Here is a 14231-nt window from a genome sequence, read left to right as displayed (position 1 = left end):
CCTACTGTTCATAAGTTTAAAGGCAGATCACTTCATTTTGCTGTGGTCCAAGAAGTTGATACCTCTGAGGACCAAGATGAACAAAGTTCACTCTTCTTAGCACTGGAGTCTGGATTTTCACTTTAGCTATGTGATAATGATCTTTATTTTCTGCAGCTGCTGACATAAAGGTACAATTACCCAGAGATGAGTTTTGATATGCTGAAATTAAAGTCAAATCCAGAGAAATTAGTATTAAATTGGCTACTGAGTCATACGTATAAATCCTTAAGGCTGCTGTACCTTGCTGGAGACCAGAAAATCTCAGACTGTCCTGCATTGAATTCTGAGACTCAAAGTACAAGACTCAAGGGCTTGAAGCTAAAATATATGCTGCGTGGAAAAAAAATTACAGAGACCTGCACAATTCCTAATAATTAATTCTTTATTACGTGGTTATATATGTTTAGATATTCTTCATTTGGCAGAGACTGAAGATACAACACTTTGAGCATTGCAAGATTAGGTTAGATTAGATTCCCTACAGTGTGGGAAAAGGCCCTTCAGCCTAACCAGTCCACACCGACCCTCCAAAGAGTAACCCACCCAGACCAATTTCCCTCTGACTAATGCACCTAACACTACGGGCAATTTAGCATGGCCAGTGTGATGCAGAACCTCTATTTCAATGAGGCAGACCCTTTATTTCCCTGAAAACAGAAGGTGTGAAGAATTGGAAAAGCAGGGTCAAATAAGGAAGACTCAATCCTTGAAGAAAACAAAAAAATAAATGTGTTGACCTAACGGACAGAACATGCCCAAACACCGGTGTCAGTAAGACTTAGAGGAATAAATAGCTCCCACAGAAAATAGCCAGAATAACCTTGTGCCATTTCAATTAGTCATGAAAACATGTGGAGATTCAGAAATTCTGACTGTAAATCAAACAGAAGGTGAAACATGAAGAATTATAGAGTTAGAAAGAGATCTTCAATCATGCAACAAAGAGACTCAGAACTTCAAAACAAATTCAAGACCATTGAAAAATGGACAGTGCCACATGTTTGCAGACAGAATCCAATTGTATGCAACAAATCTTTGCAGTCATCCACAGAGAAAATCAACATTGGTTTGGCATGTTTAGAGGCAAACTTCAATCCTCACTAAGATGATGTACAGCAACTCCAGTGGCTAATGAGCAGCTATTGAGAGAGAAAGATCCTTAGTCCCAAAGTGGATAGGGTAAGTACTCAACATGCACAAATTGTTGATCAATAAAGAGGGCAACTGCATGCTGTGAGAAAATCAAGACTTGGAAGTACTGAGACAGTTTTCAACCAGCCACCATCAGAGCATCATTTCACTCCACCAATGAGTTGGCTTTCTACGGAAACAACATGAGAACACATACATCCTATACATCCTCTAAGAGAACAGAGAATGCCCTTGGAGATTTGCTGCCACAAGCAGAATACACTTGTCAGGGCTGGGCAAAATATTAAGTCAAATTGTTAAGTGCTCCTAGATAAGTGTTGATGGTATAAAGATGTACCATGAAAGAACTTCGAAAGAAATGCAGAATAAAGAGAAATGTAACTTTTATTCTAAGTGTAGCTCCTGAATGTGTATGAAAGGCACTAGATCTTTGTGATAACAGATCACATGCAACTGGAACCTGGGCCGTTTGGTCTGTAGATAAGAATCCTCATATTATACTCTACATACAATAATGTTCAAGAAAGCCTGTTGCGGTTTACTGACAAATGTGTCGATCTCACTACTAAGTTATTGACATCACTTATTGCCAGCTTCCTGAATTTCCTACGTTGAAGTTAAAATGGATAGAATCTTCCAATGCTGGAGGAGGTGAGGTAGTTGGTGGGATGTGGAATTAGATTAGGAAGTGAGGAGACACACCCAATCCCTGATGCTTTCCTACCTCCAACAGGATTAAGTTCCAAACAGCGGGATCCATGGCTGACCTTCTCACCATGTTATTATTTGAGGCCCTTAAGTGGTCAGTTAACAAGCACACAAGAATCTCAACCTGAAATCACTGCCAGGATAAACCCAGCTGCAGGAGAGCCTGCAAACCAACTCTTTCCTGGAGGGATTTCCTTGTCAGCTTATGTTTGAAACATAGGCACTCACTGTGCCTGATCACAGGGCCATGTACATAGGTGGGCGAAAGATAAGGAGATGGCCGTATGAGGTAGTGATGTAGGTCATTCCGTCACTTTGTTTCTGACCTCTTTCCCCCCTCTCCCTATTGATTCACATTTTCCCCTCGGAAACCTGACCCCAATAAATCATCGCCCTTAAGTCTGGGTCCTTGGTTTCCTGATTTGCATTCCTAACTATGGCTACAGCCTTAAACAACTGACTACCAAGTGAAGGATATGCTGGCATTTTTATGTCCACTTGAGAGAGGCCAGATGGGGCCTCCATCTCACCTGAAAGATGACAATGTAGCACTCCCTCAGTGTTACACTGGATTAGATTACTTACAGTGTGGAAATAGGCCCTTCAGCCCAACAAGTCCACACCGACCCGCCAAAGGGCAACCCACCCACACCCATTCCCCTACATTTACCCCTTCGCCTAACACTACGGGCAATTTAGCATGGCCAGTTCACCTAACCTGCACATTTTTGGACTGTGGGAGGAAACCGGAGCACCCAGAGGAAACCCACGCAGACACGGAGAGAATGTGCAAACTCCACACAGTGGGTCGCCTGAGGTGGGAATTGAACCCGGGTCTCTGGCGCTGTGAGGCAGCAGTGCTAACCACTGTGCCACTTGGCCTAGATTCTTGTGTTTGTGTGTCTGGAGTGAAACATTATTTAGGGAAGTTCTTTTTCTCCGGAATGTGGCTTATTTAAACAATGACTAATTTCACGATAATGTTTAGTCAGTAACAACTGCACTCACTTAGCAAGACAAACCGTGAGTCTCAAATTTGGCAGAATATAGAGATGGACATAAAAAATATAAAACTTACCAACACTGTCATGTTCTATAAGGGCCATAGAAATGTCACCTTTAGAGAATACTGGTTGACTCTGCGAGGGCCTGATTACATTGAAGCATGTCTCATTTAATCCGTTCCCTCTTCTTTCCTCTGTACCCTTTTACTATTTCTCCTTTTCCTGTTTATCTAATTCCCCTTAAATTCGTGATTGACTCAGCTTGAATAGTTACTTAGTGGCATTATGTTTCTCATCTTAATAATCCTTTGTATGAGCATGATTTCTTCGAACCACCTCCTTCATGCTTTCCGTGCCAATCCTAAATTTAGGATCTTTGTTGCCGATTCACTGACTTTAGTGGGTGTAATCGTTCCCTGCTTAACCTTTCAAAATGTTGAGTAATTGCAGCCAAATCTAGGGGAGAATAACAAAGCATTAGAAGAAAACATCGCAAGAGCTCGTTCTTGCTTCAGGAGAATCTATGCCTAAAAAATCAGTTGGAGGACTGTTTAGGGGTAAATTTATTGATCCTAGGTTACCGGTGGGAAACGTGGTTGAAGGTAGTACACTTGGGACACATCTGCATTACCTTGTTGCAGTGTTTTGCATGATGTACAGACTTAATAAAATCTAATTCTGATTTTTGTTTCTCATGTACATGAGATCATTAAAAATGTATAAATTACATTTGTGCAATGTTGTTTTGCATAACTTACTCATGGAACATAAGAACAGGAAGAGGCCATTCAGTCACTCCCGTCTGCTGCACCAATCAATTAAATCATGGTAAATCTGTATTTTAACTCCAACAATTTGCCTTGGATGACTTTAAGTAGCCTTTGAAATGAGCTATTCTTTACTGTTTAAAAAGCATGGACCATTTCTGTTGAGTAGGGTGAGCGTTTGTCTCTGCATTTATTGTGAGACAGGAAAAATAGGTTAAGAATTCATTGCTAGTCAGTCTGTGTAGCATGTACTTTATTCTGTTGAAGCTGCCTGATGTAATAAGCATGTATTCAGACAAATTATGTTAAATTATCAGCATTGTAGCTACTTTATTGATACCGTTATGCTTTAGTGATGTGGGTTATTTGCTGAAAGCAGCTTAAATATAAAGCATTTCCTTACACTGTACAGATTTATAGTTACATTAAAATGTCACAATAAAGTACCTTTACTGATTTTCTCATTACATCACTCTTACATTTTATTGATGTGGATGGTTTTGATTTGCTTTTTAAACATATATATGTATGTGCATGTTTCTAGTTTTAAGAATTAGTATGTATTGTGTACATATTTATCATCTTTGTTTAATTATTTTGTTTGCTTTGCATGGAAAACCAGTTGAAAATTTAAATAACTTTTGGATATGGCATACTTGGAGGGTCCTTTGGTGCAGTGGGTCAATTCTCTCTCTCGCTTTGGACCAGAGGCTCAGGCTCCTACTGCATGGCTTTGTGGCCAATGAAGGGACATTTATGTTGCAATCATGTATCAATCTGTAAATCCCACCGATAAGAGATATTGGTAGGCCGTGGGAGCAGGAGAGATTCCTGGTCAGCCAAATGCTGGAAACAATTTCGATCATCATTATTCCTAGGTCCAGGCTACATGTGCACTGAAAAATGCACGTTGCTGCAACAACTCCAATTCTTTGGGGAATCAGTTTGCTGGATGGCAGGTGTGGATCAGATTCATGCCAGTGGAATGAGGTTTGTCTCCTGCTCTGACTAGATTTGTGACCTGCCTCCTGACCTAGCCCACGATGGAGATTGAGGCACAATGGGACAAAACTGCCTTTTGACCAGAGAACGTAAGAGGAAGATATCGTACTATATGTCACCTCATTTCTCCATTGTTATACTAATAAATCTCGCACACACTTCCTGCTCACACTTCTTCTGTCACTGCTTGCGCATTTTCCTTTAAAAGAGAATAGCCAACTCTGTGATTGCCGGAAGTGGCCACTGCCTGCACCCTCCAACGCTGCTGTGGCCAATGTGTGAGAGATCAGAGGCAGTTGACATGATGGGCAATAACATTGCAGAACCATAAGACAGCCAAGGACCAATACTGATCCACACGAGAGACCCAGACAGACACCTGGCGACTATGACAAGGACTGAATGATTTCACAAGTTCTAAAAAGAGACAGTGCAAGATGGCAGATGATGACATCTCCCTCCCAGATCGTCTCAATGCCTTCTGTGTTCGCTTTGAGCAGAATTTTGGTGGCGAGGTAACACCTATTCTGACAAGTCCTTTCCTTTATTGGTCAAAGTATTGAGTACAGTCATGTTGCGGCTGTACAGGACATTGGTTAGGCCACTGTTGGAATATTGCGTGCAATTCTGGTCTCCTTCCTATCAGAAAGATGTTGTAAAACTTGAAAGGGTTCAGAAAAGACTTACAAGGATGTTGCCAGGATTGGAGGATCTGAGCTACAGGGAGAGGCTGAACAGTCTGGGGCTGTTTTCCCTGGAGCGTCGGAGGCTGAGGGGTGACCTTATAGAGGTTTACAAAATTATGAGGGGCGTGGATAGGATAAATAGGCAAAGTCTTTTCCCTGGGGTTGGGGAGTCCAGAACTAGAGGGCATAGGTTTAGGGTGAGAGGGGAAAGATATAAAAGAGACCTAAGGGGCAACTTTTTCACGCAGAGGGTGGTACGTATATGGAATGAGCTGCCAGAGGATGTGGTGGAGGCTGGTACAATTGCAACATTTAAGAGGCATTTGGATGGGTATATGAATAGGAAAGGTTTGGAGGGATATGGGCCGGGTGCTGGCAGGTGGGACTAGATTGGGCTGGGATATCTGGTCGGCATGGACAGGTTGGACCGAAGGGTCTGTTTCCATGCTGTACATCTCTATGACTCTAAGTCCTGACGAACCTATCCCAACAGTCACTGCATCAGAGGTCAGATCAGTTTTCCTTCATATGAATCCATGGAAAGCAATGGGACCAGACTGATTACCAGGCCGTGCACTCAGAGCATGCGCAGATCAATCGGCAGAGGACTTCTTGGGCATCTTCAACCTCTCCCCGCAGCAGACCACTGTTCCTGCCTGTTTAAGAGGGCCAACATCATCCCTGTGCCTAAGAAGAGTCATGCAGCAGGTCTCAATGACTACTGCCCAGTGACCCTAACTTCTGTGGTCATGAAGTGCTTTGAAAGGCTGGGCATGGCATGAATCAACCCCAGTCTTCTCACTACTCTTGACCCACTCCAATTTGCCTATCGGACCAACAGATCCACGTCAGATGCCATATCACTTGTCCTTCACTCCTCCCTCGAATATCTTGACACCAAGAACATAAGAATCCTACTCATTGACTACAGTTCAGCCTCCAACGCTATTATGCCCTCGAGACTGATTACTAAACGTAATGATCTCGGGCTAAGTCCCACTTTCTGCAACAGGATCCTCAGTTTCCTCACCCACAGGACACAATCAGTGAAGACTGGGGACAATAATTCATCCTCACTAACACTCAACACTGGAGCCCCTCAGGGGTGCATACTCAGTCCCCTACTGTACTTACTGTATACCCATGACTGTGTCGCCAACAACCAGACTAATGCCATTTACAGGTTCACTGATGACACCACCATAGTCGGTCGAATCTCAAATGGCAATGAAACGGACTACAGACAGGGAAGTGGAAGACCTGGAAAAATGGTGCACTGAGAACAACCTAGCTCTCAATGTCGGCAAAACCAAGGAACTCATTATTGACTTTTGGAGGGACGTTACTCATGCCCCCCTACACATTAACAGCACAGAGGTGGAACGAGTGGAGAGTGTCAAGCTCCTGGGAGTAGTCATCCACAACAAGCTTTCTTGGACTCTTCATGTGGATGCATTGGTTATAAAGGCCCAACAATGTATTTTCTTCCTCAGGCAGCTGAGGAAATTTAGCATGACCGTGAATACCCTTGCCAACTTTTATAGGTGCGTCACCGAGAGCATTGTGTCTGGATGTATCACTACCTGGTATGGCAACTGTACCATTCAAGATTGGAGATGGTTACAGAGAGTGGTGAACTTAGCCTGAATAATCACAAAGGCCAACCTATAGAATCCATCTACCAGGCCCGCTGTCAAGGAAAGGCCGCCAGCATTCTCAAAGATCCATCCCACCCTGGCAATGTTTTTCTACAATCTCTACCACCGGGGAGAGGATACAGAAGCCTGAACACATACATCAGTCGGTTTCGTAACAGTTTCTACTCTACTGTCATTAGAATGCTGAATGGTCTCACAACTCTTAACATTCGCCTGTGTTTTTTGTTTTTGTTGCTGTTTACCTATTATTTACTTATTTATGCTACTTAACTCTGTGATCTGCCTGTATTGCTCGCAAGACAAAGCTTTTCACTGTGCCTTGGTACATGTGACAATAAATCCAATTCAATTCAACCTGTATCACGTTAAATACCTACCTTCAGTCCACTTCTGGAAACATCTGACTTCAGGTTGCCTCTGCTAGAAGGCTGGCTTTTGGTGTTTCTCCCTCCAGAAATCTTTCAATTTTTGCCAAACCACATTTAGAAGATATCCCACCAGGTGGCTGAAAGCTTAGTAGGAGAAAGTGAGGACTGCAGATGCTGGAGATCAGAGTCGAGTGTGTGGTGCTGCGAAAGCACAGCAGATCAGGCAGCATCCGAGGAGCAGGAGAATTGACGTTCCGGGTATAAGCCCTTCATCAGGAATGAGGCTCATTTCTAATGAAGAGCGTATGCCCAAAATGGCTAAAAGCTTAGTCATAGAGACCAGATTAAAGAAAGAGCAAGAGGCAGAGAGACAGTGGTTTGGGGAGTGAATTTGAAGCTTACACCCTAGGCGGATAGAACAAGACAATCTGTGATGTGCAAAATGCCAGAATGGGGGAATGCAGAGACTGAGGAATCTTGGAGGATTAGGGGTTGAGTAGGTGACACAGTTACGGAGGTATGAGGCCTTGCTGAAATTTTGAAACCAGGGATGAGGATTTTAGAATTGAAACCAGACTGCAAGTAGATCACCAATTTCTTTCAAATCTTTAGGAATTCATGCCACTTCACTGATTAAGGCCAGTGAGGGCTGAATGTTGAGGGTTGAAATGTTCAGGCATTCCTGAGAAAGTGGTGGGAATTCAGGATGATGGGACATAAGATGTTGACTGGCAGCCGATGAGGAAGACCTTGAGAGGGAAGAGAGGAGTGAGAGACGGATGAGTGAGACTGGAAAAGAGGAAAGGGCTTGGAGGATCTAAATTGTACAAATCCCAGGGAACCTGTTTAGGGATAAAACAGAAGTGATCAGTTTGAAGAATGAAAAGGAATTGAACAGACCTTGTGGAAAGGTAAAATAACAAGGAATATAGTGCCAGCTGAACCAGTAGAATATCAGTGCAGGTGATGTGAAAAGCGCTACCTGGTGTTCAAGCCACCATTATACCCTACATCTGTACCTCAAATACACAACCTGCAGCCCTTCACAACTATTTCCTCTGTTATGTATTCAATCAATCCCTCCTTAAAGAGACTTTTAAAAAGTAGCGAGAAAGAATTAAGCAACATTATATAATGAGAGAAGCAAAGAGATAAGTGTCATTTGAAGAGAAAGGCATAGAGCAGAAATCCCGAGCACAATGGAAATATATCAGAAAGTTCTTCCTGGTCACCATAGCTCAGTACACTCTCCTGCAATCTATGTATCCTTGAGGTAATGAGAGTTTAAGCAGCAATCCAAAGTGGGTGTCCAGTCAATTTAAGTCTTTATTATTCTGGGCATCGATGAGTGGTTCCGTTTCTGAATGTACAGGCAGAAATACCACAGCATTGCTGAGAGAAAGGAGTGAAATTGGACTCTGTCCACTGCTGTGTAGTGAGATCAACCATTCAAAATGTTAAAGGTGGGACTGATTAACTATTCAGCAAATGGTAGGTATTTGTCCCTGTAGTGACACTTTAGAAATGTGAGTTCCATGGAGGAAGAGGAACTTGAAATGAGAAATGGTGAGCAGCTCTGAGGAAAACAAAAATCACCTAAACATAATTTTATTTTTCCCCTCCAACCTCCTGGAAGTGATTTCTGTTTTCTTCCTTACGAAGGCAGCAATGGACACCCACTCTCAACATTCTCGCTGGCCTTATGAAGGGCACTGGGGGAGGAGTTGCTACTGGGCACTGGAGTTGACACGGTTTGGCATTGGCATAAGATGTGTCCAGAACGCCTGAACACTATTTGTTGACAAAACAACAATGGGAGGGACACCTAGTGATTCTCACCTCTTTCCTAAATTGCAAACCCTTTCCTATCCTCTCCCCCCCGCCACTCCTCCTCCCCACCCATCCTCCCCACCCCCCCCAACATTCTTCACCCTCAAGTTATGGCAGGTTTTGTGGAATCCCCATCTCCATGTAATTTGGGTGGCATTTTCTCTTTCATTACAGATGCTAGCTTTACCCATGGTGGTTTGTGTTTTCTTTAGGAAACAAAACCTCAGGAGGAGTTCAATCCTGAACAGTCAGAGATTTTACAGGAGAGTCTTCTTGCAGCCTTTCAGATGTAAGTCTATTATTATGTGAAACAGACCTCATTGTATTGTTAGAGTATGTATTTGTAGTGATAGTCATTACAGTCAAGATAACTAGAAATGCAGTGACCTCATTAATGTTGCATAGAATTTGTTTATTTCTGAAGCTCTTAACATTTGAAAATGTAAAAGGCTTTAAGATACAAACGTTGTTAACTGCTGAATAATTGCACCTGCCCACACTGTCTGCATTATCGTTGCTGTTAATTCATTTTTCAGGGGCTAATTATTTTAATAAGGACTCGAGAAATAATCAATTAAAGCAGTAATATCATGCAGCTTTCAGGTATATCTTGCTACTTTTGTGAACCTGGTGCTAATTACACAAACAGTTTAGAAATGAACAAATTAAAACAAGATGTTGAATTATCAATTTGGTTTCCAAAACTTCCACATAAAGCACATGCTTTTGCATCAGTGAAAAGGAGCTACCCAATAAGGGCACAGCTTCACTGCTACTTCCATCTCTCTGATTATAGCTTAGGGTGGATGAGTTGATGGTGTCATTTTAACTGTAATGTATTTCTTAGCAACACATAGACTCAGAAGCAGGGGGAGGCCATTCAGCCCTTCAAGCTTGTTTTGCCATTCAGTGGATCATGATAGATTGAGTAGTGCTCTCAGCCACATTTACAAGTCTGTCTAACAGAACCTTTGACTCCCTTGTTTATCAAAGATCCACCTAAGTTAGCATCGAATAAACTTGACGAGCCAGCCTCATGACTTGAGAAGAGAAGGAAGTTCTCCTCATGTCTGTGTTAAACGGCTGACCTCTTAATCGTAAACAGTGTCCTATAGATCTCATTGCCACAAGAATCACTGGATTCCCCAGAATTCTTTATAGCCAATGAGGCACTTTCTGAATTAAATGAATTGTATGTTGTTGCTATTGTGATGTCGGTAACACAGCGACCAATCTTGCATACTGCAAACTCCCGCAGTGAGGTAATGATCAGATAGTCTTTTATTTTGTGAAATTGATTGAGGGATAAATATTGGCCATGACATCAGGTAAAACTCTCTTGCTTTTCTTCAAAGTATTGCCATGAGACAACTCATATCCATTTGGGAGGGCACCTAAACATCTCACTTAAAAGCTATCTTCGTGCTGCGCTGGAGTTTCAGTCTTGACTGTTGTGCTCTAATACTGTAGGAGACTTGAAACCTACAACCTTGTCAGAGATGAATTCTGCAGACTGAGCCACTGGTAATTGGATTCGATTGTGATGTATGAAACTAGACACAGATCCTTCACTTAATAGTTGCCATCTTTGCATTCCATGTATCCACTTCCTGAATACTATCCAAGACTCCAAGCAGCCTCTCTTTATAATTTTGAATAGAAATATGGAAAATAGGTGCATGAGTAGGCTATTCAGCCCTTCAAGTCTGCTCCACCATTCAATGTGACCATGACTGATCTGATGAAGGGCTTTTGCCCGAAACGTCGATTTCAAAGCTACTTGAATGCTGTCTGAACTGCTGTGCTCTTCCAGCACCACTAATCCAGAATCTGGTTTCCAGCATCTGCAGTCATTGTTTTTACCTTGCAATTTAGTACCCTATTCCCACTTCCTCCCCACTCCCTTGGATCCTTTTATCCCTAAGAACTGTATCAACCTGATAAACCAAGAATAACCAATAAAGACAGCAGGACTAATGAACAAACTCTATGACAGTCCCTTAAATGGGTATTGTAACACAAATCAAAATTTCAACAGAAACTTATCAGATTAAATAAAAATGTAATTTAGTAGAGAGATGATGCACCCCTGTCGTGTGCACTGATCACAGAAGCTGCCCACTCATTCCCCAGGCACACCTTGGTGTGAATATAGCAATGGAAAAGGGGCAGGCAGTCAGGCCAAACCACCCCCTGGACCTGTTAATGGATACCCTAGGCAGGCCCCATGAGCAGGCCAAAAAATAAACCTTGCTACCCTCCCACCACATTGCCTCTCCTTATTCTCTTCGGAAAGTTAAACCGACCAAATCAAACGAAAAGGAAACGGCTCCTTAAAGGGTTACAAAAATCCTAATTGTAAATTTAACTTTAAATTAAAATGTAATTGTTGACAGAGAGAATGCACTGCAGCTCCTATGCTCACCAGTTGCCAAAGGCCTCCTGTGTCCCTTACATAGGTGTGCCCTCTCCAAGGTCACTCAGTACCTAACTGTGGAAGAGAGGTAGGCAGTCACATCTAACCTCCACGTCCATTGGCTGGACATGTTTATGGCCACCTTAACCATGCACCAGGAGCAGGGCATCAAGAGTGTCTCTTTAGACCATGTTTTGTTTAACCAATACAATACAAGAAGTCCAATATGAATTAACAAAACTAACCAGTCTAAGCCACTTAAAGTGTCACTGTAACATGAATATAAAGTTCAGTGGTAACTTCAGGTCCTGGGCCTCCTCTATCACCTCCCACTCTGCCAAGGATGTGCAAGTCCTAGACCTCCTTCATCGCCACTCCCTCACAACCCGACGCCTGGAGGAAGAATGCCTCATCTTCTGCCTCGGAGCACTTCAACCCCAGGGCATCAATGTGGACTTCACCAGTTTCATCATTTCCCCTCCCCCCACCTTACCCCAAGTTCCAACCTGACAGCACAGGACCATCCTCATGACCTGTCCTACCTGCCAATCTTCCTTCCCACCTATCCGCTCCACCCTACTTTCCGACCTGTCACCATTATCCCCAACCCCATCAACCTATTGCACTCTTAGCTACCTTCTCCCCAGCCCCAATCCCCCCTTCCATTTATCTCTCCACGCTGGAGGCTCCCTGTCTCATTCCTGATGAAAGGCTTTGCCTGAAACATCGATGTTCCTGCTCCTCGGTTGCTGCCTGACCTGCTGTGCTTTTCCAGTACCACTCTAATCTTGACTCTGATCTCCAGCGTCTTCTGCAGCCCTCACTTTCGCCTAGTTGATTTTAACCTTACTGTGAATCCTCTTGCAAGTATGCCTACATTGAAGAAGTTCTCCTCCTCTCTGCAAAGATCTCAGTGAGTCTCTCTGTCACTGCAACTCCCAGGTTATCTCCTCTGACCTGAGTTCTTCAACCATGTCCTGAAACAGGCTCATGAACACAGCCACATCTGTTGCCTCCATAACCAACTGATCCCACATGGACTCCGGACTACAGTCAAAACAGCACAGTTTGGATCCAAACAGGACAACCAGTACAGACTACAAATTCAAAACCACCAGCTCTGATTCTCCTTAAGGATCCTCCACTCCATGCTCGCAGCCATGTACTGCCACCTAACCTCTCTATTGTCAACAATGCCTCAACTGAGGGCCACACTCCCTCAGAACTGCAAAGAGCCCCTTCGATACGATATTCTAAGAAGAACTCATGCTCTCAACAAAGTATTTTTACGTCATCTCAAACATCAAAAACTGTAAATAAATCAAACTTTTATATACCCACCTCCATAACGAGTACTCCTCAAACATTCCAGAAGCTTCCCCTGGAACAGCTCAGCCGCCATTAGTCATGAGGCCGGTACAGCCACCATCCCCACGGCAATCGATGACATCACTTCCGCTCCTATTGCGGCTGCTACTGCAACCATGTCTCCTCCTAACGATTTCATATGCACTACATATGACATCACTTCTGCCCCTCACATCATGGCTGATATCACACGTTCCGTGACTTCCGACCTCCCTACTGCCATTGTCGCCACCACTTCCGCCCCAACCAACGCCACTCACCTGCATACTGCCGACGCCCCCCACGGATCCCACTGTCACCATCCCCACCCCCCAGAACACTGAGGGGAACATCACCCCTACTAATGACTCCACCCCCATTCCCCCTACCACCACTCCCACTCCAGTTACAGGCTCTGCCCCCACTCCCAGCTCCACACCTACACCAGGTCTGAGCTCTCAGCCCTGCTGATTTTTCACCATCCCCCCAGACCTCCCCCTCACTGAGGATGAACGATCAGTCCTCAGCAAAGGTCTGACCTTCATCCCCCTCTGCCCACGCATCAATGAATTTAATACACGCTGTGATGTTGAACACTTTTTCCGCTGCCTCCGTCTCCGAGCTTACCTTTTCAATCAGGACTCCTGCCCACCTTCTGAGGACCCCTTCGCCTGCCTCCAACACACATCCACCTGGACACCCCGTGCTGGCCTTTTACCCATTTTCGACCTCTTCATTTCCACTGAGACATTAACTGCCTCAACCTGTCTACCCCCTCCCCCACTCCAACCTCTCATCTTCACAACGCACAGCCCTCCACTCCATCTGCTCCAATCCCAACCTCATCATCAAACCAGCGGATAAAGGGGGTGCAGTGGTAGTTTGGCGCACTGACCTCTACACCGCTGAAGCCAGGTGCCAACTTGAAGACACCTCCTCCTACTGCCCCTCAGCCATGACACCACCCCCCCATCACCAAACCATCATCTCCCAGACCATGCACAACCTCATCACCTCAGGAGATCTCCCACCCACAGCTTCCAACCTAATAGTTCGGGAACCCTGCTCCACCCGATTTTTACCTCCTTCCCAAGATCCGCAAGCCTGACCGCCCTGGCCGACCCATTGTCTCCGCCTACTCCTGCCCCACCGAACTCATCTCCACCTACCTCGATATTGTCCTATCCCCCCCAGTCCAGGAACTCCCCACATACGTTCGAGATACCACCCACGCCTTCCGCCTCCTCCAAG

General features: G+C 44.2%; 1 protein-coding gene across 1 annotated transcript in view; it reads left to right on the top strand.

The window, feature by feature from the left end:
* ofcc1 (orofacial cleft 1 candidate 1) overlaps nt 1–14231 on the top strand; it is a 306357-nt gene that overhangs the window by 65628 nt on the left and 226498 nt on the right. The window contains exon 8 of the mRNA XM_072570820.1: nt 9430–9506. Coding sequence (XP_072426921.1) covers nt 9430–9506 — 77 coding nt within the window. The remainder of the gene's footprint in view (nt 1–9429; nt 9507–14231) is intronic.

Source organism: Chiloscyllium punctatum, chromosome 5 (assembly GCF_047496795.1).
Source record: "Chiloscyllium punctatum isolate Juve2018m chromosome 5, sChiPun1.3, whole genome shotgun sequence".
In the NCBI taxonomy this organism is placed as follows: domain Eukaryota; kingdom Metazoa; phylum Chordata; class Chondrichthyes; order Orectolobiformes; family Hemiscylliidae; genus Chiloscyllium; species Chiloscyllium punctatum.
The sequence above is the reverse complement of the archived record's forward strand: the minus strand, read 5'-3'. Positions and strand labels throughout refer to the sequence as shown.